At 43.7% G+C, this 25,398-nt stretch overlaps 1 protein-coding gene across 3 annotated transcripts in view; it reads left to right on the top strand.

Moving 5' to 3' along the window:
* Positions 1–25,398, top strand: part of LOC306915690 (band 4.1-like protein 1) — a 64,369-nt gene that overhangs the window by 30,038 nt on the left and 8,933 nt on the right. For 2 of the 3 annotated variants that reach the window (XM_079493208.1, XM_079493206.1), the window contains exons 4-15: positions 4,383–4,487; positions 5,385–5,427; positions 5,955–6,030; positions 6,729–6,947; positions 7,259–7,346; positions 8,715–8,867; positions 11,336–11,433; positions 12,169–12,344; positions 13,777–14,024; positions 18,976–19,131; positions 22,666–22,716; positions 23,196–23,618. In XM_079493208.1, the coding sequence (XP_079349334.1) occupies positions 4,383–4,487; positions 5,385–5,427; positions 5,955–6,030; positions 6,729–6,947; positions 7,259–7,346; positions 8,715–8,867; positions 11,336–11,433; positions 12,169–12,344; positions 13,777–14,024; positions 18,976–19,131; positions 22,666–22,716; positions 23,196–23,618 (1,836 nt within the window). The remainder of the gene's footprint in view (positions 1–4,382; positions 4,488–5,384; positions 5,428–5,954; positions 6,031–6,728; positions 6,948–7,258; positions 7,347–8,714; positions 8,868–11,335; positions 11,434–12,168; positions 12,345–13,776; positions 14,025–18,975; positions 19,132–22,665; positions 22,717–23,195; positions 23,619–25,398) is intronic. The other variant, XM_079493207.1, reaches the window with a different exon arrangement.

The raw sequence follows: 25,398 nt of genomic DNA, 5'->3' as shown, positions 1-25,398 counted from the left end.
GCAAATACATTAAATATGTGTGAAACTTGTGGATAGTGCAGGCTTTTTAAGGGAAAGATTCATTATTGTGGATATAAATAAGTAAACACAGTGATTCTCTGGCAAATATGGACATTGTATTTGAACACCTGGACAAAGCCACGCCTTGACATGAACACAGAAAACACACGCATGTTTCAATTGACCAATTATAGCTATATGGAATGGAAAAGTGATTAAACCCGTCTTTTTCTTTTTTCTTCTTATAATTGCTAAATACAATGCACAAGTACTTAGTATTGATTAAATTGATTATTTAAATTGCAAAACGATTCGATACTGATTATTTCCATTGACGACACGATACAATACAAAGTCAAACGATACGATACGATACTGTTTACATTTCGATAGTTACTATATCGTCTACGCCAGGGGTGCCCAAAAGGTAGATCGTGATCTACCAGTAGATCACAAAGGCTGTGCAGGTAGACCACATGACATGCCCCTGGCCTAAAATATAAATAATTTAAATTAAATTTAAATTAAATTTAAATTATTTTTGGCATATGCCACTTGAATTAAGGTGACTTGATTGATTTACATCAAAAGGGGCCTGCCTCAAACCCACAATGCAATACTTTGTTTTCGACGAAAATTACGAACGCCATGTGCTGAAATTGAGTGTACACCTGACCACCACCACAACATCTGGATTGTTAGTTTAACTGCAGCAGCCTTGCATCTTTATTGTCAGCATGTTTTAAAAATAGGGGAACATTCGGCAAAAAACAACATTCATCTACCTATTTTCACTATTATGCATGGTTTAAGTGGTTGGAAGCCAGTCATCCAAAATGGAAGAACAAGAAACCGGCATTGAAGGGAATGAAGGACACATGAAGTCCAACTATGCAAATATTAATATTTCAATACATGGGTGTCGTGTTGTCTGCACCATTCAGAATAACACAGCATTCCAGTCTTGCAAACGTATATGTTATTCAAATCTTTATTCAAAGTGAGTGGCATATTCAAAGAGGGTGCATAATGCAATTAATGCATGCATGCACACACTCACGCACACACACTATAACTGATCTAACCTAAGCCCTAATGGATAGATGTCTAATGTTAAACCTAACCCTAAGCATAAAAACTTGGGGACCCCAATTTTTGTGTTCATATTTGACATGCACTCGGGCCTGTCTAAGGTAGACGCACTCACGCACCCCTGGTCTACACGATTGTCTTAGCCTGGGTTCAGTCACATGATCTAATAAACATTTTGTTTCACGGTTAATTTCCGGGTTCATTAGAGATTAGACTAATACTTTTTTGAGCAAAATAATTGTTCACCATGCTAATTTCAATCCTCACCTAATACCTGACCAATAAAAATAAACTGGAGATAAAACATTAAAGATAAGTAGTCAACACATCGTGCCGTACAGTAAATAGTCATTACTGTAAGTAATGTCACAGAAACGGAACCGAGCTATATTATCTCCTCTTAAGCAAAGATAATCAAACCATCTTTGTCTCTGTTCTGAATCATACTTCAGGTTCTCATTAGTTTGAGCTGCTCCAAGTCTTGATTGCTGTGCAAGTCAATGCTGGGGCGTTTTATCATTCACATTTCCCTGGTAGCTACACCACCATGGCTTGTTCTGATGTCTGTGTGAGCTACTGTATATCTGCTTTCATTTAAAATTGACTGCTGTACACTAGATTCTGCACTAGATAACCTGCACAATTTTAATTGTATCGAAGCACCTACAGACCCCTGCAGGCATACGTGCTGTGTACTGTATATAGCACAGTTTCCCAAACAGTAAGTCGGGACCCATTTGTGGGTCACGGACCAATTTTTTTGGGTCACGACTCGAGTAAAAATCACATTGTCTTTTCCTACATTAACGCGCACGCACGCACGCACGCACGCACGCGCACGCACGCACGCACGCACGCACGCACGCACGCACGCACGCATATATATATATATATATATATATATATATATATATATATATATATAATACACAATATATATAACGCACAGAGAGCAGGAGAGGACCTGGTGAGACGTAGGAGGTGCTCGGCCAGGAGTCAACCCACAGTGCCTAGTCCCTCCACGCGCCGGATGGCCCGCCCGGTACCCGCCCGGATGGCCCGCCCAGTACCGGCAGAGTAGTTCAGGAGGAGCGGATTGTGTGTCCCTGGTTTTTCCCTAATGGGACTGATTGAGGGTAGCTACTGGGACGTAAGTCGGGACTTGATCACCCCGGCTGGGTCACCCGAGTGAGGTGTATGATGTTGGAAGACCCGAAACCCTGATGACCTTGGGATACATCACTGAGGATACGTCCCAGTTGCATCCTAGCAATGTTTTTTTTTTGTTATCTATATATATCTATATACATTTATATATATATTAGTTTTTAATACATAAATGTAAAGTAATTGTATACATTTTAAAACAAACAAACAGATCTAAGAAATTCCATAAATAACATAAAAACAATAATGAAGAAGTAGTGAAAATAGCTGATCTACACACTCACAAGCTTGTGAACTTGATCTACAAGCTTGTGAGCTTGTAGATCTGCTATTGTCACTAGTTTGGGTCCCGGGGAGACATTTTCTCCTTTGGGTCACGAGTTAACGCATTTTGGGGCGGGAACCCCTTTTGGTGTTAGCATTTTGTTATGCTTTAGCTATTGAAAAATAGCAGATCTACAAGCTCATAGCGTGCCACTGGCGCGCTACGAGCTTGTAGGTCTGCTATTTTTGAAAAATCAAAGAACCACTGACATAGAAACATAGCTTTTTCAGAAAACTGATTTAGAAGACATTTATAGAATCGTTCCCAGGTTAAAATGGGTTAAAACGTTTGGGAACCACTGCTGCATTACATTAGTGTCTCTAATGTTCCAACTGCTGGATTCCATGCTGCTGTACAGTACTCACTCTCTCTTACATTACTTAAAGTAGCTCTGGTTGATAGATCTGTTTCCTCCTTGGTCTGTCTTTCAACCTGTCCACACAAGTGCTGTGTCTCTCCATCTGGTTTGCATGGCTGAGGGGCAATCAGCAAAATGGATTTCTACTGTAGGATTACGGCAAATGGCTGCTAATAAAATCAGCCCGTAGAACAAGTGGGTAGAAATGTGATTGGGGCCAATTGGAGTGACGGCAGACTCACATCGACAGCACCCTGATTCGGTCGGGCACGCTTGGGGGACCACCTGAACGGCGCGTCGCAATTTTGTTAGAAAATCGAATATATGTTCTCGACGACCCTACTCAAGATGTCCCAGGCAGCTGTCTCTGCTTATTAATCAGCATTGTGCTCCCGCCCAGAGAAACATCAAGACAAGACAGTGGTGTCTAGACTGCTATCTATTTGATTAGGGCATGGGTTGTGCTTTAATGGTTAAATAATTAGCCTTTCATGAATGTTTAAAATCTGTGGCAATTAAACGGCTGGATTTCTATTCCAGAGGAGGAACAAAGATAATGTGGCCTCGTTGGTTGTCATCAGAGAGAGGGGGCGATAAAGAGAGCGACAGAGTCAGCAAGGGGGAGAGATGTAAGAATGAGCAGAAGAGAGGGAGACGGAGAGGGCATGCAAAGACAGAAGGGACCTATTACTTCTGTTTCCATGGTAACAGCTGCTTGGTTGCTTTGTCGCCATAGGAGCCGGTTTCCCCAGGAGAGAGAGAGAGAGAGAGAGAGAGAGAGTGTGTGTGTGTGTGTGCGTGCGTGCGTGCGTGCACGTGCGTGCGCGTCCGCGCGCACATGGAGAGACACACACATTTGCCAAGGCCGCATGTGGAACCCACAGAGCCCTGGTTTTCTGCCCTGCAGGTCCAGATAGGAAATAGGTGTGGCCTTATGGAGCACCGGGGCTGTGAAATGCGATTCCTCCCCTTATATGGGCATAATCTAGCCCATGGTTCCTCCCACTCAACAGGAGTGGATAGTCATTGAGCCCTAAAGGGTTTTCATCCTAACAGGACTGGGCTCTAATGTTGCTGGTATCTTTCTCCCTTTTTAGATCCCTTCCTCTCCATTTCATAATGGAAACAATCAGGAATTTTAATTAGGAGAAACATACATAACGAGTCGACATATCAGTTCATCACCAAACAAACACCCAATTCCATATTTAGTGAGAAATCAATGACTGTGGAGTAGATGCGTATGCAATGTTCCTCATAAGGTACTGGTACAATATTTGGTCTTTTCTGTTTACTGGCACTGTCTAGATTCACATACGGTGTGTCTGTGCATGTGTACCTGCCTATTGTAATTGTGTGTGTGTGTGTGTGTGCGTGTGTGTTTGTGTGTGTGTGTGTGTGTGTGTGTGTGTGTGTGTGTGTGCACGCGTGTGCAAACAGAAATTTGCCAGGGGCCAAACTCTTCTGGACATGGTGTGCGGCCATCTGAACCTGCTGGAGAGGGATTACTTTGGCCTGTCTTTCCACGACACGGACAACACCAAGGTCACACACACACACACACACACACACACACACACACAGACAGACAGACAGACAGACAGACGTCACACATATTATTACAACCCAGTTGGTTCGCGCCACGTTTCGAGCTTGCAGATCCGCTGCTCTTGATGCTTTTGTGTGACGCTGTAGTATGATCAAGTATGGCGTTCATTTAGGAAAAACAAGTTAGAATATGGAGGTAAAAGGTTTCTGCAACTATATGTAGGTGCAAAACTCCAAGGTCAAACTGTTATCATACTGATTTATTCAGTTTGACTAAAAAGACAAAATCTCTAATAGTAGTAGTAGTAGTAAATCACTGACATTGCAACAATAGCTTACAATAATGTATCTCATATTTAAGACATAAGATTAGGCTAGTTTAAGAACCTGTAGGCTACTGTGAGAATCGATCAGGCTTTATGACCCTGGTTGACCTTTTCACAGTCTTGTGTGGTGTGACCCAGGGTAACAACATGAGTTGACCTTTACCCCTTCAGCGTGATTAGAAGAAGCAGGCAAGCATTAGATGTCCTTTTCAAAGTGGCATGCATTGCGGATTGTACAGAGCACCATGACGGTGCCCCTCAGAGGGCCTCTGTGGCATCAGACCATCTGCCTCTAACTGACATTTATATCCTCATTTATAGAATGATCTTCAGTCACTGTAACATTCTCTGTAAAGCCTTTGAGTAACAAATGGGTCAATTAGCAGAGGAATTTACTTTGCATTGCATTTTTGCAGTGAATACATTTGACTTTGTGTGTGGTTAGACCGGGGTGTGTGTGGTTAGACCGGGGTGTGTGTGGTTAGACCGGGGTGCTTGAGAAAGAGACTAAGGGATGGTTTTTATGGGGAATATTTTCTCAAGCGGGATTTTCTCTTCTTCTTATCAGAATTGGTTGGATCCTTCCAAGGAGATTAAGAAGCAAATCCGAGGTAAGTGCGTGTATAGCAGCCATATGCACACACCACGTGGGGCGGCGGTGGCTCAGGGGTAGAGCCTCCGGATGGAAACCGCAAGGTCGCCAGTTCGAACCCGGGCTCCCCCAGAGTTGGTGTCGAAGTGTCCTTGAGCAAGACACTGAACCCCTAATTGCTCCCGATGTGCTGTTTGGTACCTTGCATGGTTTCCGCCGCCATCGGTGTATGAATGGGTGAATGTAATGCACAATCTATGTAAAGGCGCTATATAAATGCACCATTTACCATTTACACCAATATACTGTAGTGTATACAAATACACACATTTTTGCATACAAATACTGTATGCAAAATACAGTACATACCCTCTCTCTCTCTCTCTCTTTGTCTGTCTGTCTGTCTGTCTCTCTCTCTGTCTCTTTAAGGCTCACACATGTGCATGCACACACACACACACGCAGCCAGGCCGTTCATAAACTGTCCCATAAACAAAGGCACATCAAAGCATTACCACCATTAAAGTTTTTGTTATTTTTCCACAGTTGGTTCCTGGAGCTTTGGATTTTCTGTCAAGTTCTATCCCCCAGACCCCTCTATACTCATCGAAGACATCACTAGGTAAACCTTTCATCAACAACATACTGTTGTTCACCTACCGGGAATACAATGCTCCTCCTTTTTAACGTTAACTCGCACTTCACACACATCAGTTGGATTCCAATTGTTCACATACGATACGAGGCCAACTTACTTCTGTACAATTTTGTATTTATTTTCCCTCACCATTGCAAGCAGTTCTAAGAATTACATTGGCTGTCTATTCAAAGGTAGCAGATATAAAAGCTCACAGCACTTTACAAGCTTGTAGATCTGCTTTTTTTTTAAAAAAAAGACCCAAGTGGAAGTGCTGTATTTGGGCCATATATCAAAGCCAAAGTCCTATGTATGCCTGTATGAGCTGTGGGATCATCTGAATTTCCCCTTGGAGATCAATAAAGTAGGCTATCTATCTTTTGGTTCCATTTGTACCCTCTCAGAGTTAAGGGGGTCCTTACAAATAACCACTTGTACTAGTTGGACTCATAATGTGCCATAGTGTTGTAGTAAATCAGTGTCATACAGTACAGTATATTCTGAAGAAAACCTGGAGTCTTGGCATTCAGTAATTGGGTCTTATGACCAAAATAAAAACTTTATAATGGTGTTTAAAGCAGAAAATCTCAAATTTGCCACAGACAAGACCAAGTCTTTGCCACGGACAGTCGGACACATTTGTCTGTGTATGTTGATGACCCCTGACTCCAATCCTTTCCCAGATACTACTTGTGCCTCCAGCTGAGGGACGACATGCTGTCAGGCCGTCTGCCCTGCTCCTTCGTCACCCACGCTCTCCTGGGCTCTTACACTGTCCAAGCGGAGCTGGGAGACTACGAGGCTGAGGAACACGGCCCTGACTACGTCTCCGACTTCCGCTTTTCTCCCAACCAGACCCGTGAGCTGGAGGAGAGGGTGATGGAACTGCACCACAACTACAGGTCAGCAGTGCAGAGCTAACTGGAAGGATTGTTGATGTCATTCAAAATAATGAGGCGATTAATTGAATTGAATTGAATGTCTTTGGGGCCAGACAAAGAGGACGATACGATTCCAGGCCAGGTCATCAATGTGTCAGACTCTTAACCCGGAATTGCTCCCCGAGCGCCGGAATGCCTGCTCACTGCTCCTAGTTGTTATAGGATGGGTAAAAAGCAGAGGATGAATTTCACCTATGTGCATATTTAATGTGACAGAAAAATACCCCAAAGGAGTGGGGACTATTCTGAGGTCTGACATTTGTGCCATATAGGGGCATGACTCCAGCGGAGGCAGAGGTGAACTTTCTAGAAAATGCCAAGAAGCTCTCCATGTATGGCGTGGACCTGCATCATGCCAAGGTGCGTAGAAATGGAATTAACGATAATGTGCATTGCAATAGAGCGTCGCAGTCCCTTTCATGACGACGCCAGGCCCAGGAAATGATTCCCTCTATTAGTATTTATTTAAAGACGGTTACGCCGCGGACAAAGCCAACTCGAGTCGTGACAACTCATGACAACAAACACAATATTTTTGACCAAACAAATAATTACAAAGAAGAAAAACAACAAAAAAAACCTGCCGTTTTTTTCTTCTTTCTAATTATTTGTTCGGCCCAAAAAATGGTGTTTGTTGTCATGAGTTGTCACGACTCGAGTTGGCTTTGTCCGCGGCGTAAACGTCTTTAAATAAATACCTTTTGAAATGTCTGAACGGAAAATGAACGGAGAATCATTTCCTGGGCCCTGGTAGGGGGCGGGACTGCGACGCTCTATTATTCCCTCCGTCACCCTGTTGAACCGCTTGAACCCTATAGAACCCTATAGCATCCCTATTCTGGGGGGAACATATATAGCTAATCTACAAGCTCACAACTCATCGCAGCGTGTTGTATTGTAAGCTTGTAGATCGGCTATTTTTGATGAAGAGATTTAATGTATTAATAATATACTATATATATAATATTATTTGTATTATTATATTATGCTTCGGATGTGTGGACACGTCTTAGGGTCTTTTTCATCAATATAAAACGGGATAGCTAAAATAATTTTTTTGACAGCGACCATTGCTAGGCAACACCTTGCTCCTCCACCTGTTCTGCTGCACGCGCAGCCATTCACTTCCTGGTTTACAGGCCGACAATCTACCTTATTTATTTACTGGTCGCCAATGTTCTGTCCTAATTTCTGACTTCATCATGCATCTCGTTTAGAATATTAACATTTGTAAAGAGAGATCCGTTTTACGACGGCGATGTAGTAAAGGAAGATTTCACCTCCCGGTTTTGGGGGGAAATGAAAGACGGGGGTTTTCAGAGTAAAATCTCCCTCATGCTTGGCACTCTAGAGCGCCTTTATTCTTTCTTTTTTTTTTTTGAACTTTGTTTTTATTTCCAAAAATTAAACATGAACAATGAAACAGAAATCAAACATAAATGTGAATGCAAGAAAACAAAAACAGAGACAATAAAATAAATCCAAAGAAAAACAGAAAAACAGCTTGACAAACTTCAAAAATACAGCATTTTTCAGACAGTACAAGGGAAGGCAGGGAACAGCAGGAGACATGACTCATAATATACAGCAGATATCCAACATTAATTGTCACAAGCCCGGCCTGCATCCAGCCCTTGCTCGCACCCCGAGGAGACAGAAGCTCCGGTGACCTCCAGCCCGCCACCAAGCCTTTATTCTTTCTATGTCTTTCTGTGTCTTCCTTGTCAGGATTCAGAGGGCATTGACATCATGCTGGGGGTGAGTGCCAATGGGCTTCTCATCTATCGAGACCGGCTGAGGATCAACCGATTTGCCTGGCCAAAGATCCTGAAGATCTCCTACAAGAGGAGCAACTTTTACATCAAGATCCGACCGGGAGAGGTATGAGCTACCGTACGCTGTCTCAGTGTTGTCGTGCTGGAATTAGTACTGCAGCACTTTACCTCTCACTTTAGATCTCTTGTAAGCACAGTGGCACTTCTACACTACTCACGACAGCCTTCCCAACAAAGCAGAGAGAGGTGGAATAAAGCATGACATTATTAATAAGAGCCAACTTCACGTTTCCGTGATTTCATGAATACACATTAGACGATTGGCTGTCATGACCCGTTCCAAGCAGCAATGACGATTCATTTCATGGTTAGATGAAAGTAATATGTCTGAGCTTCATCTTGGTCTACTTTAACTGTAGCAAACGGTAAGAGTAAGACAAGCCTAGTCGGAATATTAACAGATAAGAGAATATCCAAGAGTGTCTTCCCAAGCATGATTTATATGGCTTTTGGAGATCATGCTGTACTATTCTTAAAGTTTAGTGTGTTTTTGTGCTTCTGGAGAAAATAGGCCGTCTCCCTTTGTGTAAACTTCAAAGCATGGGCAGGTGTGTAGTTTTGTATTCATTATGCTCACTCTGGGTTTCTATTCCTGCAGTGATTAAGTATAGTTTATCACCCGGGCATCCGTCATTGCCTTTATTATCCAACCGAGCCAACTTGTGCAGTTGTGCTTGTGCCCAAGGTTTGATACTGTAACAAGGGAAATTACAAATGCTGAGTGATCTTTTTTATTTTATCACATACCCATAGCCGTATTTATTCAGAAAGACGAGAAAATAACATTTGTAGTCTCACTGGGATTTCCATTGTAGCCTTGCAGTACGTTGACTGTCGGCGATATCAAATAATGAAATACACGCTGTATGGTTTCTTTGATTTGGGTGTCGGCTGACAAAATAACATATCCTTCAGCAACATTCCCAAACACATGTATGCTCTGCTCTCTACCTGTCCTCAAATGAGCATGACAGTGTAATCAAAATATTAATGGTCAGACTCAGATCGCATACAGACAGATTATTTATTTACTGCGGAGAGAACACGTTTGACTTATCACTCGTCACTCTCGTGGTGTTTTTCCCCCTCTCCCTGGTTCCGTAAGGATACGTCCACTTGTCTTCTCGTCAAGTAAGATGTAAACATTGAGAACTGTTTTGACGTGAGGGGAGGGGAGGCGGCTATCAGATCAGAACACCCGAACATTTTCGCGAATAATAATAATATTACCGTCGATCCAGAGCCATAGAGTAGAAGAGTTGTGACAGTAGAGAGATGAAAGATGGTGTACTGCAGTGACAGTGTGCATTCCAGCGTCACTGACAAGCAAACTTACGAACTACAGACTGGCAGCCAAGTAGCCTAGCATCCTACTAGCCTACATGTAGGCAGAAAGATGGCGCCCAAACAAGCCAAAATTCTACTGAACGCGTCACTATGCCCTCCCCCTATAGCAGGGATGTCAAACTCAAATACACAGTGGGCCAAAATAAAGAAATTGGTACAAGTCGAGGGCCGGACTGTGTTTCAACACACGGGCACCGCGGTCATGAGGACGTCCCAGGCAAACAGCAAAAAAGTCAATGCATTTAAAACTGAAAATGCATTATTATTAAGCTCAGTTTCCTGTTCTATGATCCTCACCAAGCACTGCTTTCATAGTACAGTATGTGATATGTGCCAATGCACTCACAGTGCATTGTCGGACTTGTATAGTATTATGGTGGTCCGTGCAATATACCAGTGGGCCAGTTCTAATACTAATTAAATATCATTCCGTGGGCCAAAGATAATTCATTCACAGGCCTGATTTGGCCCCCGGGCCTTGAGTTTGACATATATGCCCTATAGGCATTTATTTCTAGTAGTTTGTAACATCAGAGTGAAAGTAATGTGCTTGCAAAAAACTAAACAAAAGATTTAGTACAGTATTCAAGTAAATGTACTTACTATCCACCACTGCAAGGCCAGCTCGTGGCCTTGTGGTTAGAGTGTCCGCCATGAGACCACCAAAGATGTATTTGTCTTCATAGGCCAGTGGTAAGTTTTAAACAGCCCGGAAGTAGTGTTTCGAAGAAATTGTATTTTCATACGAGGCAAAAGTTTAAACTTTTCTCTTTGAAAACTGCTAGACTTACCACTTTGATAATAACGTATTGATTAGAGAAACCTTCTCTAATCCATTCAGAACAGTGAAATCCTGAGAGCATGAATTGTTCGTTTTTAGGGTCACTCAGGAATTAAAATGTACCTGACATGGCAATAAAACGGCCGCGGGGAACACGAGAATATACTGTATTTCTGCCAGGGAGCGGGAAAAACTAAATTGATTTTTCCCGTCATCTGAGAGTAAACACGATTCACCCCACTGGTCCCCCCCCCCCCCCCCCCCCCGTCCGCACTACCTCCTCTCACTCTCCTTTTTTTTCCGTCACCCACTTCTTCTCCCTCTTCATCACCTGCACTCCTCTCCACCATGCCCCCCCCCCCCCCCCCACGCACCTCCCCTGCTAGTATGAACAGTTTGAGAGCACCATAGGCTTCAAGCTCCCCAACCACCGGGCCTCTAAGCGCCTGTGGAAGGTCTGCATTGAACATCACACCTTCTTCAGGTACGTAGGACATGGCATGCACATGGAAGTCGTACACACGTGCACACACACGCATGTACGCACATACTTGTAGTGGTATTAAAAAATTCAGCAATGCAGTGTGTATATGCAGTGTATGTATGTATGTATGTATGTATGTATGTATGTATGTATGTATATATATATATATATATATATATATATATATATATAATTCTAAATAAATAATACTGCCATGTTGTTGTGCAGTAATATAGAAAAGTGTGATCATGCATTGCAATGCATCGCATAGAATTTAATCGAATCAAATTGTTTCCTGGTGAATCGTAATCAAATTGAATTGTGAGGGCAGTGACGATGCACACCTCTACCTCTGCTGTGTTCGACTGAATATGAAAAGAGAAAGTTTAATTTTGGTTTCGATTGTGAATTAGTAGATCCTCCAATGTTGTGTGTGTGTGTGTGTGTGTTTTTTTTTTATGCATTCACACTACACATGTTGACAAAAACAAACACGCACACACTCATGCATAGGGTGATTTGTTTTGCACACTGCATGCTCCAGCTCCATTGCACAGCAAACCTTGTTTGGTACAGTAGATTTGTCAATGAAGCAACGGTCCCATGGGGATGAATCAATAATCTCCCCCCAATTGAAATTCCTCATCAGTTATTGTAGGCCAATTATATCGAATATATACATTTGACCTCTGTTCTTTTATTGTATTTGACCTCAAACTGAATGATCCCCTATAGGTTGGTTTCCCCAGAACCACCTCCCAAGGGCTTCCTGGTTATTGGCTCCAAGTTCCGCTACAGTGGGCGGACCCAGGCCCAGACCCGACAGGCCAGTGCCCTGATCGACAGGCCTGCCCCGCAGTTTGAACGCTCTGTCAGCAAGAGGTACCTGCTGCCCCGCAGTGTGGATGGAGGTGAGTGCGCTGAGAACTGCTTCTCACAGGTGTGGTCCAAGCCGCACCGTTTCCCAAACACTGGTCTGACCCATTTGCACCCGCTTTGAATGTTATCAACCTATAATCACCAGTAAGACGTGCATGCATCCGTCTGACAGAGTGGCATTAAGACTGATATGAGGTTAAGGGAATTACGTGGCTGGTTAAGACTGAGGTTAGGGTAAATTAATGCATGCTCTATCAACTCCAGACATTGCCTTATCCAGTTTCGAGTCATACATAGACTCCATTATTCCAAATTTAAATTACATAACATATTCCCAGATATTTCTTCGCACTGTGACAAATATAATGCAATAGATGCAAATCTTCACAGCTTCGCCCTTTGCTCTCGGATACAAAGATATTGGATTAAGATATTTGAGACACTCTCTGATATTTTGAGTATTCATATTGACCCCGATCCTGTACTAATTATTCTGGGTTTGTCAGACTCCGTGCCTAGGTTGACGAGAGCACAGAAACAACTCTTCTCATATGGTCTGATTACAGCAAAAAAACTAATTTTGACGCACTGGAAAAAGGAGGAGGCTCCTGCATTTAAGCATTGGCTAAATGAAATGACTAGTACGCTTCATCTTGAGAGAATAAGGTATTTCCTGAGGAACAGGGAGAAACAATTTGATAAGGTTTGGCTGCCCCGTGTCCATTACTTGAGTAGAAACAATTCATAGACGGGATACCACTGATGTGGTTGACTGTACGACATTTTCTTTCCGATGTTTTCCATTTTTCAAATTACTATTTTATTCTATAGTATGCGGTGTCACTGAGCAGTATGGGTGGGAGGGTTGAGGGTTTTCTTTCTCTTTTTTGTCCTTGTATTATTTCTTTCATTTTTTTGAAAGAAAAATAAATGTTTTATCTACAATTTATATATTTGACAAAAAAAAGACTGAGGTTAGGGTTAGGGTTAGCATTAGGGTTAGATTTAAACCGTTACGGTTAGTAATAGTCAGACAATGGCTGGCAACAACGTCAGTATGTGGAACGGCTGATTACGGACATTAAATGCGGAGATAACATCTGAAACACATTTGTATGAATCTTATCCCACCGCTAAATACATGGGGTCCTAGACATACAAATGTTTGAGAACCACTGCTGTAACAAACGGACTCTCCACTTCCATTACGACCACTTTGTGTTTTGTGCACCTTGTTTTTGTTTTTCTTGTCATTTGATGAGTTTTCTGTATAATCTGTATACTTTTGTTTTGTGAGGATGAGTTGTGCCTCCCATTATTCTCTCTCTCTCTCTCTCTCTCTCTCTCTCTCTCTCTCTCAACGTTCTTGCATGCTTCAGAATCAGATCAAGGAGGTATGCCAGCAGGAGTAGACATTAGAACTCTGATGGTTGACTGGTGCACTGCTCTGTTCTCCTCCCGCAGCCTCGGCTTTAGGAGACAGCACAGACCAACTGTCCCAGCGAAGCTCCAGCTCGCGCACCCAGTTCATGTCCAGGGAAGACCTGGACCAAGAGGGCAGCCTGGACCTGGACCACGACCAGTACAACTTCCAGGACCAAGACCAGGACCAGTACGAAGACCAGGAGCTGGATCGTCACTACGGTCACGATCTGGATCAAGACCAGGACCAGACAGAGAGGGCAACTCCCACCAGGACCATGGAGATTAAGGTACAAGACGGATGGTTATAGGATATTAGCCAGGTCAACACACACAACAAGTACTCACTTTCTCTTTTCGCATCTCCTTAATTTGTCATGGCTGAAAGAGCCCTCAAAGGTGTATAGTTATGTGTCCATGCAATGCCTACTGTACATGAAGTCAGTCAAGATAACACCATGTGTCTAGCCGAGCCAATCCGTGAGCAGTTATTGAGCTTGCACACTTTACAGTAAAATAAATGTCCACCAACTGTAAAACACAATACTGAGCTGAATGTAAACAATTCTGCAACCAACATTTGCGCTAGCTTTTCCCTGCGGCACACAGAGTCCCTCACAAACTGCTACAACCAACTAACACAAGTCCACATCCCTCTCTCCAGTCCTTTATTTTTTAATTTTTTAACCTAATCCCTATCCCCCCCACTATCTCTTCCTCATTCCTCGGCCTGATTTCTGTCCTCCCCCAGTCGTCGTCTCCTCCCTCTCTCTGTAAGACGGCTCTGTATGGAATTCAAGGCTCCCTCTCCTTTCCTCGCCGTTCCTTTAATCTGCTGCTCAAATCTAACATGACCTCTTTCCTCCTGACTTGCTTTTTCTCCTTTTGTTTTTTTAACAAGCGTAGTTCTCTCCTCTTAACGGTCCTTCTCTCCTTATCCCCGCTGTGACGTTAACAAGCCTGGCTAATTCTGCTTCTCTCCCTTTCCTCTCTCTCTCTCTCTCGCTCTCTCTCCCTCTTGCCGTTTTCACCATCTCCCTCACCAACCTCCTCCTGTGTTGCAGGGGGAGGAGGCAGGCTCACCTGTTGACTCAAAGCCAGAGGTATTTTAGTTATGGACGCTAGTACAGTTGGAGGCCATCGATATTGTCCTTTTCTTTTTGCTGAGGTTTGCGTGATCTGCGCAAAAGGACAGTTAACCCATTTTGGGCGGGAACCCCTTTTGGTGTTTTAAACATTATGTTATAATTTAGCTATTGAAAAATAGCAGATCTACAAGCTCATAGCGCGCCACCGAGTGGCGCGCTACGAGCGGCGCGCTACGAGCTTGTAGGTCTGCTATTTTTGAAAAATCGTGAAAATATTTATTTCAGAAAACTGGAGGATTTAGAAGGATTTTTTTTAAAATTTTGAGGTCAGGCCTACATGGGTCAAATGATAAGGGACAATATCGGTGGCACTCAACTGTATGTGTGTGTGTGTGTGTGTGTGTGTGTGTGTGTCTCTGTCGGTCATGCACGGTACACTGTATTTGTTCAGCATGGCCTGTCGCTGTTTTTTGGTTGATTAGTTTGCCTCTTCAGGGAATGTTAACCGCCATCGTGTATGCCATGTTCTGTTAGATTCAATTGTATGCAGGGTTATGGGAATGTCTATTTGATGAACAGCACACCAGCATTTTTTAATGGATCTCATCTTAGTTCAGTGGTTTTCAACCCTTTTCATATTAAGGCCCATTCATTATTAGGCATTTGAGCCACGGTCCACCATTTGATGAGATTTAGCCTCTTTGACCCAAATCTAGAAAATTCCAAGCTGTATCGGGTGGTACCATAGGAGAGATAACGGGCATATGTTTCTCAAAATAACAATTCTAGAAAACAAATGAAGTAATGCAGATGTTTAACAATAATTTAACTCTTGAGAGCGTAAAATCCAAATCCAAACCATATGGACCCTTACGGGTCCATTTGGTTTCATTTTACACTCTGAAGAGTTAAAGATCTATAAGGGTCCATTTGGTTTCCAACTCTCCATCATTTAGCTGGGGACCACCTGGAACCCCCTCAAGGACCACTTGTTGAAAACCACTGTCTTACTGTAGTTGGATAAACGATGAAACACATAATAATAGTCACTAAGTATACAAGTATACACGACTAACGTTTCGACCTTGCGGTCTTCATCAGACTCTGATGATGGGATGATGGGTTATGGGAATTTCTATTTGATGAACAGCACACCAGCATTTTTTAATGGATCTCATCTTAGTTCAGTGGTTTTCAACCCTTTTCATATTAACCCATTTTGGGCGGGAACCCCTTTTGGTGTAAGCATTATGTTATGCTTTAGCTATTGAAAAATAGCAGATCTACAAGCTCATAGCGCGCCACCGAGTGGCGCGCTACGAGCTTGTAGGTCTGCTATTTTCATCAGACTCTGATGAAGACTGCAAGGTGGAAACGTTAGTCGTTCTGTATACTTAGCATCTAATAAAAGGCTCTAAATGCCCGTGCTGCTCCAGTGTCCTCTCCTCCTCCTCCTGCAACATGTCCTTGTACCTGTGAAGCACCGGATCAGCCGGTTCAGGCTTGAGGCGCGTTGGTAGACTCCCTTTGTTTGTACATAATAATAGTCTTTTTGGGCCTTTTCTGATCGTCGTGGTATTTCGGGAGCTAACGTGAAATCATTCTCTCAAGGTTATATTCTGGCGTTCGGCTCTGAACAACAGGAAGAGTAGAATACGCCTTCTGAAATGTCAGCACTTGTTTAATAGCTTGTATGTATTACAGCAGTGCCGTTTGTACGTTGTAATCAGGGGGATTAACTGTTATTAGTGAGATAAGCAGGTGCGTTGTGCTTAAACGCTGATTAATAGTGAAATGTTTTCACACTGATGAATATTATAGCACACTAGATCAGACACCTTAAACAATCATTTGATTATTATATCATAAATTCTACAAATATATTGTTCATCAATGTACTACTACTACTAGTGTACAGTACAGTATATTGCTGTCATCAGTGTACTATTACAGGGCTTAAAGTTCTCAGTCCTGGGGACTGATTTCAGTCCTGAGGATAGGGGTCGTTTAATGAGATCAGTGCAGATTTGCAAAAAAAAACATTTTCAGTCTTGGGATTGTTTTTGGCTTTAAGCCCTGGTACTACTATTACCACAGTACCTGGCAGAGTGTTATCTACTGATCGACTGAAGTATTGAACTACAGAGGGTGTTTTGTTGAGGTCACTGAGAGGGTTGATCACTCACGGCTTCGTAATCGCTCCACGTGGAAGGTTTGGATGTAGAAGTCATTATCTTCTCCAGCAAACGTGTATGTCCAGCCATTGTCTCAGCATTACTGGAAAAATCTAGCGACTACAGTATGTATAGGGACCGTACATGAAGTTTCCAATGCAGTAAACTGTTTGGTCTGTTTGTTTGTCTGTCCATCCGGCTGCCTTGCCTTCTCCACTCACCTGCAGCACTTTTGCCTCTTTGTCTCTGCACCCCCCCCCCCCTCCCCCCCCCCAATCCTAACTGCAATCCTCAACTTCCTGCTTTGCTTACTACACATCACCCCCCCCACCCTCCCCGTCCCGCCTCATCTTAACCACCCCGCCTTGGTCTCCTCCCCCATCTGTCGGACCAGGATCTAGTAGCCACCCCTCGGCCCAAACAGGAGGTACTACTCGCCCCTGCTCTCTCTCTCTCTTCGCCGTGTGCTGTACTTTATGTGACCCTCACCACCAGTGTGTGTCGTCATGTCCCGTCGTCCTATCTATCATTGTGACCCTGATGTATTGTTAGAATAAATAGAAACGGCCCGTAGAGTGATTGCTTGCCACAGCTCGCGTTCAATCATTCAGGTTGTCTTCTTATTCCAACTTGGACAAATCACTGTGAACATTATTCACGTTGAAGCAAAGCTGGGACTGTAGTAGTGTGCTGTGCGTGCATGCATGCACACCCTCTGCCATTTTATCTGAATATTTAAATCTCTGGAATCAATGGGATTAAGGTTGGCTTCTGTCTCGGCACACAATGCCAAATGCAAATGAGAATATAGAGCATCGAGTTCTGTCTTCATAACAGCAAAGATTAGCAGACTGCTGTGACACGTACAACCATGGCAGTGTGTAAAGCTAATTTATCACAATGCCAGGCTGCTGTACAGCACTTAACACATTTTGGGCGGGAACCCCTTTTGGTGTTTTAAACATTGTTGTAATTTAGCTATTGAAAAATATCAGATCTACAAGCTCGTAGCGCGCCACCGAGTGGCGCGCTACGAGCTTGTAGGTCTGCTATTTTTTTAAAATCGTGAAAATATTTATTTCAGAAAACTGGAGGATTTAGAATAATTTTTTAAATGTTTGAGGGTCAGGCCTAAATGGGTTAAGTAAAACAGCGTGTAGGGACATCAAAGCTCTTAGGGGGAAAATATTAAGACCCCATTAACATTTTGTCACTGTGATGATCGTGGGATCTTTCATCTTCAACGATAGCATCAGTTTAAAGTGGACGTTGTCTTATATAGCCAATGGGCTTTCGTCAGCCGGAGAGGTCCTCGTCTGGATTGCTTTTCATTAGAGACATCTCGGGCCAAGGGCAGAAGGAAAAGTTGAAAGTGCTCACATGTTCAGTGGAGCATAATGAGGTTTCTCTCTGGAGCTGGTCATCATCCAGTCCTCCGTCCTCCATCTGTGCAGTGTGAAGTGCAGTTATTTGTCTCGTTCTACAGAAACAGGCTTGGACATTTTGTTTTGTAACATGCACCACCACACCATACCAGAATGTAATTTGACATTTTGGGCGGGAACCCCTTTTGGTGTTAGCATTATGTTATGCTTTAGCTATTGAAAAACAGCAGATCTACAAGCTCATAGCGCGCCACCGAGTGGCGCGCTACGAGCTTGTAGGTCTGCTATTTTTGAAAAATCAAAGAACGACTGACATAGAATCATAGCTTTTTCAGAAAACTGTCAGGATGTAGAAGACATTTTTTAGAATCTGATCTCAGGTCAAAATGAAATGATGAAACAACCTCTTAAAAACTCACCCACAAAGACACGTTCCTTTTTTTCTAGTTGAATCCCTGTGTTGTTTAATTCTGGATATGTCCTGTGCAATGCCACCGAAAGTGGCTGCATCTACGTATGGTCTGCATTTATATAGACTGACTCTATGCATCTATCTGTGTCCACATTTGTGCTCTGCTCACTCCACACGAGTAGCAGTTCTTGGACAAGCCAGACGACGTCCTGCAAAAGCACCAGGCCAGCATCAATGAGCTGAAGAGGGCTCTAAGGCAGCCCAACAGCAAACTGGCCCAGAGGGAGAAACGGCTTTCTTCCACCACCCCTCCTGGAGGCACCCCCGAGAAGAAATCGGTAAGAGTTTGAGACATAGAAACCATGTAACATATACAGCACATCTCTAGGAAGCTAACCAGTCATGTTTGTAACGTTTGTTGCATTTTTGGCAAAGTATTTATGTCTAGGTGTGCTTCAGTGCTGATAGTGAATACCGTATTACCCTATTATTTTCCTATTTACATACCAAAATGTTGTGTAATTGTTATATTGGATTGGATCTCGGTCACTTTATTTTATTTACACATTCCCTAAATGTAAGGTTTTGGCAAGTTTGCATGCCAATTTGTCCTTCAGATATTGGTTATAGACTGTCTTTTTGAGTTACCTTGTGAATGAATGATTTGTGTGGTATTATAGTAGTAGTAGTAGTAGCAGGAGCAGCGTAATGTTTGAGGCTAGGCTAATGCAACTGTTACTGTACTCTATGTCAACATAGGCCACTGATGATGCCAAATTGATTGACAAACAAGATGTTTATGAAGGAGCCATGGATGTTTTCTCTAAGGTGGAAAGAAATAAGACTTCTCCTTACCCTCAGCACTCTACCGTTAGTAGAGACATGTTTGTGGTCAGCCCTTGGAGTCATAAGGAGTCTGTGGATGCTGTGAATGGAAAAGTAACAGATGTGAATGCCAATTTAGCACCTTGGCAATCTATGAGATCCAGAACAGGTGGATCGGTGTCCCCAAACTATGAAACCGATCTGACTGCCACGAGACTGAAGGATATAAGCTGCGTGGAAAGTGTAGCTGTAGCAACTAATGGCCATGACAGCCTTCACACAAAGAACGGGGTTCAAGAGAATGGATATGCCATTCCAGGAAACATGTGCAGCGAACAAAGAACTGAAGGGAAAAACACAGAGTTGCGGAAGCCTCAGTATCAGTGCGACTTTCAAGACAGACCAAAGCACTTTGATGTTCCGGTAGCAGCGGATTCTATACCAAAGGGCGGCGGCGGCGGCGGCGGCGGCGGCGCGCTTGAAACTGACAGCAAGCAATCCGAAACTTGGAAAACAAAAGACCCAAATCCTGAGAGAGCAAAAGACTCGCACTCCGAGGTGCCCAGAATAGTTCCTCTCAAGCCACGGAGATCAAAAAAGTCTTTGAATAAGGGGAACAAAGATGCTGACAACTCTCGGACTCAAACCCAAACCAACATAGTTGGTGATACACAAATGATGAAATCAATTGAGGGACCTTCTGAAACGACTGCCGCGCAGTCTACCACGTACAGTGTGAGGCAAGACACACCAGCTACCAAACAGGACACAACTGGCACAGCAGTGTCACTTCAGCAGCAGTTCCAACCTCTTCAATTGCAGAATATTGACTTGCTAGCTCAGCTGGACCTGATGGACGTGAGGGATATCACAGGACTGAGTCAGTGGGCAGGTGGAGGCATGCTCATACACGAAGAACATCTTCAAAACTACCCAGACTTCAGAGACAGCCTCCTCTGTAGCACCATGTTTTCGGGCAGCCACACAACTCCGGGAACTCCCCCACGAACACTCCCTCTGAAAACCCAGTGGTCCAGAGAGACTGGCATACGCAACAGGCACAGCAACGTGGACACCAGCCACATCCACTACAGGAACTCCGGCCAAGAAGCAACCAAGAGGAAGCAAGCGGTAAACCATCTGTCCCGCTACCCGTGCTTGCCCATCATCGGAAACTAAAACATTGCATGCAGCTTCAGGCGATATCGTTCAAACCTTGTTTTAACCATTTACAAAATGTACACATACTTCAGAACACCATGTGGCTGTGTATGAGAGGGTAAAAAACGCTCACGGGGCCCTCGCATCGCATCATTGCCCGACTTAATTCACGTCCATGGCCCCAGGAGCTTATTAAACTCTCTCTGGTTTCCCTCCGCAAAGCTTAACATCTGCTTGGCCATCCTAGAACCCTACAGGCCTTTTAAGCAAAGCCTTCATTGCTTAAACAGTTGATGGCCCTCGTATAGCCCCGCCTTAACTTGTCACGTTAACACTCCGGTGGTCTCTCCTTCCAACATCACCCTTTTCCCTCCCCGACTAAAGGTGGTTGCTGTTGCAAGGAGCGCAAGACCTTCCGACCATCTTTGTCTGAAGCTTTTTCCTTAAATGTAAATGTTCTTTTTTTCTGGCTGAGATGGACATTTATGTCAGATGTTCAGACTTGGCACCTCTGTAGCGGTCGTGATCAATGGAAAACCGATTAGGTGGAACCGTTGGGCTGCAGAGATGCCAAAAAGCTTCAGGGCTTCGGCATCCACACGCATACAGCAGCTGCCACTGTAAAAGTCCCTCTTCGTTGTGTTCATCTTCCCTCAGTCCCACACCACAGAACACCTGTTTCTGTATACTAAACCAGGGGTTCTCAACCCGTGGGTCGCGACCCCTCGGGGGGTCGCCAAATTATTTTAGGGGGTCCCCAAATTATTTTCAAAAAAGAAAAAAGAAATATATATATATTTTCACGATTTAAAAAAAATAGCAGACCTACAAGCTCGTAGCGCGCCACTCGGTGGCGCGCTATGAGCTTGTAGATCTGCTATTTTTCAATAGCTAAATTATAACAATGCTTAAAACACCAAAAGGGGTTCCCGCCCAAAATGGTTTAAGGTTATTGTAGCAGTCAATTTATATTGGGGGTCGGGAGGGGGCGGGGCGGGGCTCCCGAGACATTGCCAAAGCATTTCCGGGGGTCCCCGGCCAAAAACGTTGAGAACCCCTGTACTAAACAGTAACACTTCATTTGTATATATTTTAAAGCATTATTTGACTGTCTAACAATTCAAAACCAATTAGTTTCAGTACCTACAAAGAGCAGAACTTGATTTTTCCAGCAACAATGCTGCCAAAAAAGTGAGACTTTTACAATGGCTACATATCTCTGTGCCGTATCTGTAATTATGATCTGAATCCTGGGATATTTTAGAACTTATAACCTCAACTGTGCATGGCATCACCATTGCACTTCCAGCCATTTTAATGATGTCAATTCAAGCTTGAGAATACATCCGATGTGCATGCTACTGAAAATAGCCTGAAGCTTTTAGAATCTCTGGGGGGAGGTGGGCGGGTCATATCTCAAGTTTGGCATAAGCGCAGCAGTTGTCAGACGTGTCAGGTATTTTCATTTTTTTTAAATTAATGACAATGCAGTAAAGTTAGGTACTGTACGCATTAGCAAATGCAATTAGCTTAAAAGCTTTATGCACACACACACACGCACACACACACACACACACACACGCACGCACGCACGCACGCACGCACGCACGCACGCACACACACACGCACACACAAGATGAATGAGCTTTCACGCAATATAAAATGAATGCACTCTTCAACCCTGTGTTGTGCTGCAAACAGCATACCATAATGTATTTGTCAATACAGTGACGGAGATAACCATTTCATTCTCTTGTTCTTGAACTCCTAAAAAGACAGGAATTATGGTTTATAGCAGTCTATCACTGCAAAGTAAGCCGAAAATGGCTCTCGGGTTGATTATGGATTTATTGCAGACTGTTATTTTCTCTCTATGCTGTCTATAGGAGACACCCTCTACACCTGCCATTCACGAGGAGTCTCTCAGCGAAGCCTCAGTGAGTCAGCTCTCATATCATCTATTTTTTTCTACTTATTAGTATGATGATTTAGGCCCTTGCAAACTCTGGGCCGCAGTGCCATAATGCCTTATGCATAATCTTTTTTGGCATTTTTTTATACTTTTGAAAGACATTTAAAATAGTGGAAATAGACGATTTACACGGTGTGAGCTTGAGCTTGTACAGTAAATATTGTTCTCAATGTATTAAAAAACACAGGAATTGACCTGGGTTTGATTGAAAACCGTTTTGAGGCAACTGCATAACTGGTTTGTGGGGAGAAGCACACCATTGCAGCCACTCGTCGGATGGACATTTTTACATTTTTGTCATTGTCCTGACTCTGCATTATAGGACTGACCAAATCAGTCCTATAATTTTCTCAAACGTCCAAAGCATTTATTTTGTTTAAAGCAGCGCATTGTGGGAAAAGACTCATTCATTGCACAACCTTCTCCTAATTATCTGTCATGCAGAGGGAACCGTGGGAGAGACGCTTGGGGTCTGTTTCGGAGGACGACCAGGACCACGACCTGCTGTACCTGAAGGAGACCCACCTGGGCATCGAGCGCAAGTGCTCCAGCATCACGGTCAGCTCCACGTCCAGCCTGGAGGCCGAGGTGGACTTCACCGTCCTCATGGACCTCCACACGGGCATGGAGGAGTTCTCCAAGGGCATGACGGAGCTCGGCGGGAGGGATGTGTCACCAGACGGGGGTCTTCGCTTCAGCATTGACCTGCTCCAGCAGCACCAGCAGCAGCAGCTGGTGCTGCCCACTGAGCTGCCGCCTCCCCTAGTGTCAGCACCTCTCGCCAGAGGAGCAAGTAGCAGCCCTCCAGCCAAGCTCGTCCACGCAGATGAGGGCCAGAGGCCAGAGGCCAAACGGCACGATGGTCAGGTACTGTACACCGACATTGTCTTCTTTTCTTTCTTTAGTCTATTGACCATATGCAGGCCGCGCCGTCCATCTTGCCAGCAAGGTGGTAACTAGGTGCCATTTCCCATTGACAGCCCATTCATCCAAACAGAAAAGTCCTATCTGATTGTATTAACCCATTTAGGCCTGACGTCGAAATAAAAAAAAAAGTCTTCTGAAAGAATATATATTCAAAGATTTGTGCTGTATTTTCACGATTTTTCAAAAATAGCAGACCTACAAGCTCGTAGCGTGCCACTTGGTGGCGCGCTATGAGCTTGTAGATCTGCTATTTTTCAATAGCTAAAGTATAACATAATGCTTAGTTAAAACACCAAAAGGGGTTCCCGTCTAGAATGGTTTAAACAACGTCGTCGTCAAACTCACCAACATGGCAGGTGTACGAAAAGCGTGAATTATCCTCTTTCTATCTGCAAAGTGTTTGAGTTTGGAAGTGCTCAGTGGATATCACTAACGGCCCTGCATACCACATGTTTTGAATTTGCACATAATGCCCCCCCCCCCCCCCCCCCCCCTCATCTAGACTGAGTGGTAAAACATTGAGCAGCATGGAGCATTGGAGTTTGGAAACGCTTGTTGGAAATCACGCAACGGTCCTGTGTACCACCTGTTTCTAAATGTCACGTAATGCAGGAGGTAGCAGGACGTTGCGTTATTGAAGAAGACCGCTTCCAAACTGACATTTGAACTAGAAAAAGTGCCCTCGGGGCACAGGTCTCCACCAGGCCAGGTCAGGTTGTGGCCTCCTGGTGGCGCTATAATAGGTCAATGTGAAAAGGGTGCAATTTGTTCTTATACACCATTAATGGCAATTGGATGATTTGAGGCATTTTGTTCCAAAAATGTGTTTTGCAAAAATCCACCTGTTGGTGGCGCTATAACAGGCCAATGTGAAAAGGGTGGGATATATTCCTCAGCCTAGTAGGAAAGTCTGTGAAACGTAAATTGCTCGCTGCATTCATAATTTGAGGCATTTGTTTCAAAAGGGCCAATCCTGCAAACTTTGAAAGCCTATGTTAGCCAATTAGGATGGAATATGAACTAGCTTACAAATCCGTCTTGAACACATGACTATAGAGATAGTGTGTAACGATTTGCGCGATTTTTGGACAGAATCTGGAGGAGTAATATAAAAAAAAAATGTTTTTCAAAGGTCGGCCTCCTGGTGGCGCTATAACAGGCCGTTCTGGAAATTTTGGGGCAGAGGTTCATCGTTGGCATCCAGGGAGTGTATGAGCAAAATTTGGCATCGGCCGGGTTAACGGTGCCGGAGATTAGCTGTTCATAGACGGACGGACGGACGGAGTGCAAAACATACTCTCTCCCCATGCCTTCAAAAAGCATGGGGAGAGACAAAAATAATCACTTGCATGGAATTTGCACATAGAAAGAGGATATATTTAAAGCTTTCCATAAACCTGCAACGTTGGTGAGTTTAACGCCAGATTCAACATTTCTGTCCGGATGTATGGGCTGTCAAGGCCACTCAGTAGGCGTTCCCGCATAACTTCCCGGTACGAAGATGTCACACGCAAAGTTATACCGGTATGACTGACGTGACATGTATATGGAGGAACACACTGTTAGTTCAGTCCCACTGAGCTTCCCACTCTCGAACATCGCCACTTGTGTTCCTTAGTTAGGCCAAGCCAGATGTACCGGCGGAGGATTCAAATCCCATTGTCTTCGGATATCGTCTATTTTTCTATTACACATTTCCGTTGTGTCTGATTATTGCTTT

The sequence above is a fragment of the Electrona antarctica genome (genome assembly GCF_951216825.1).
Source record: "Electrona antarctica genome assembly, chromosome: 2".
In the NCBI taxonomy this organism is placed as follows: domain Eukaryota; kingdom Metazoa; phylum Chordata; class Actinopteri; order Myctophiformes; family Myctophidae; genus Electrona; species Electrona antarctica.
This window is presented reverse-complemented; position numbering and strand designations above follow the sequence as displayed.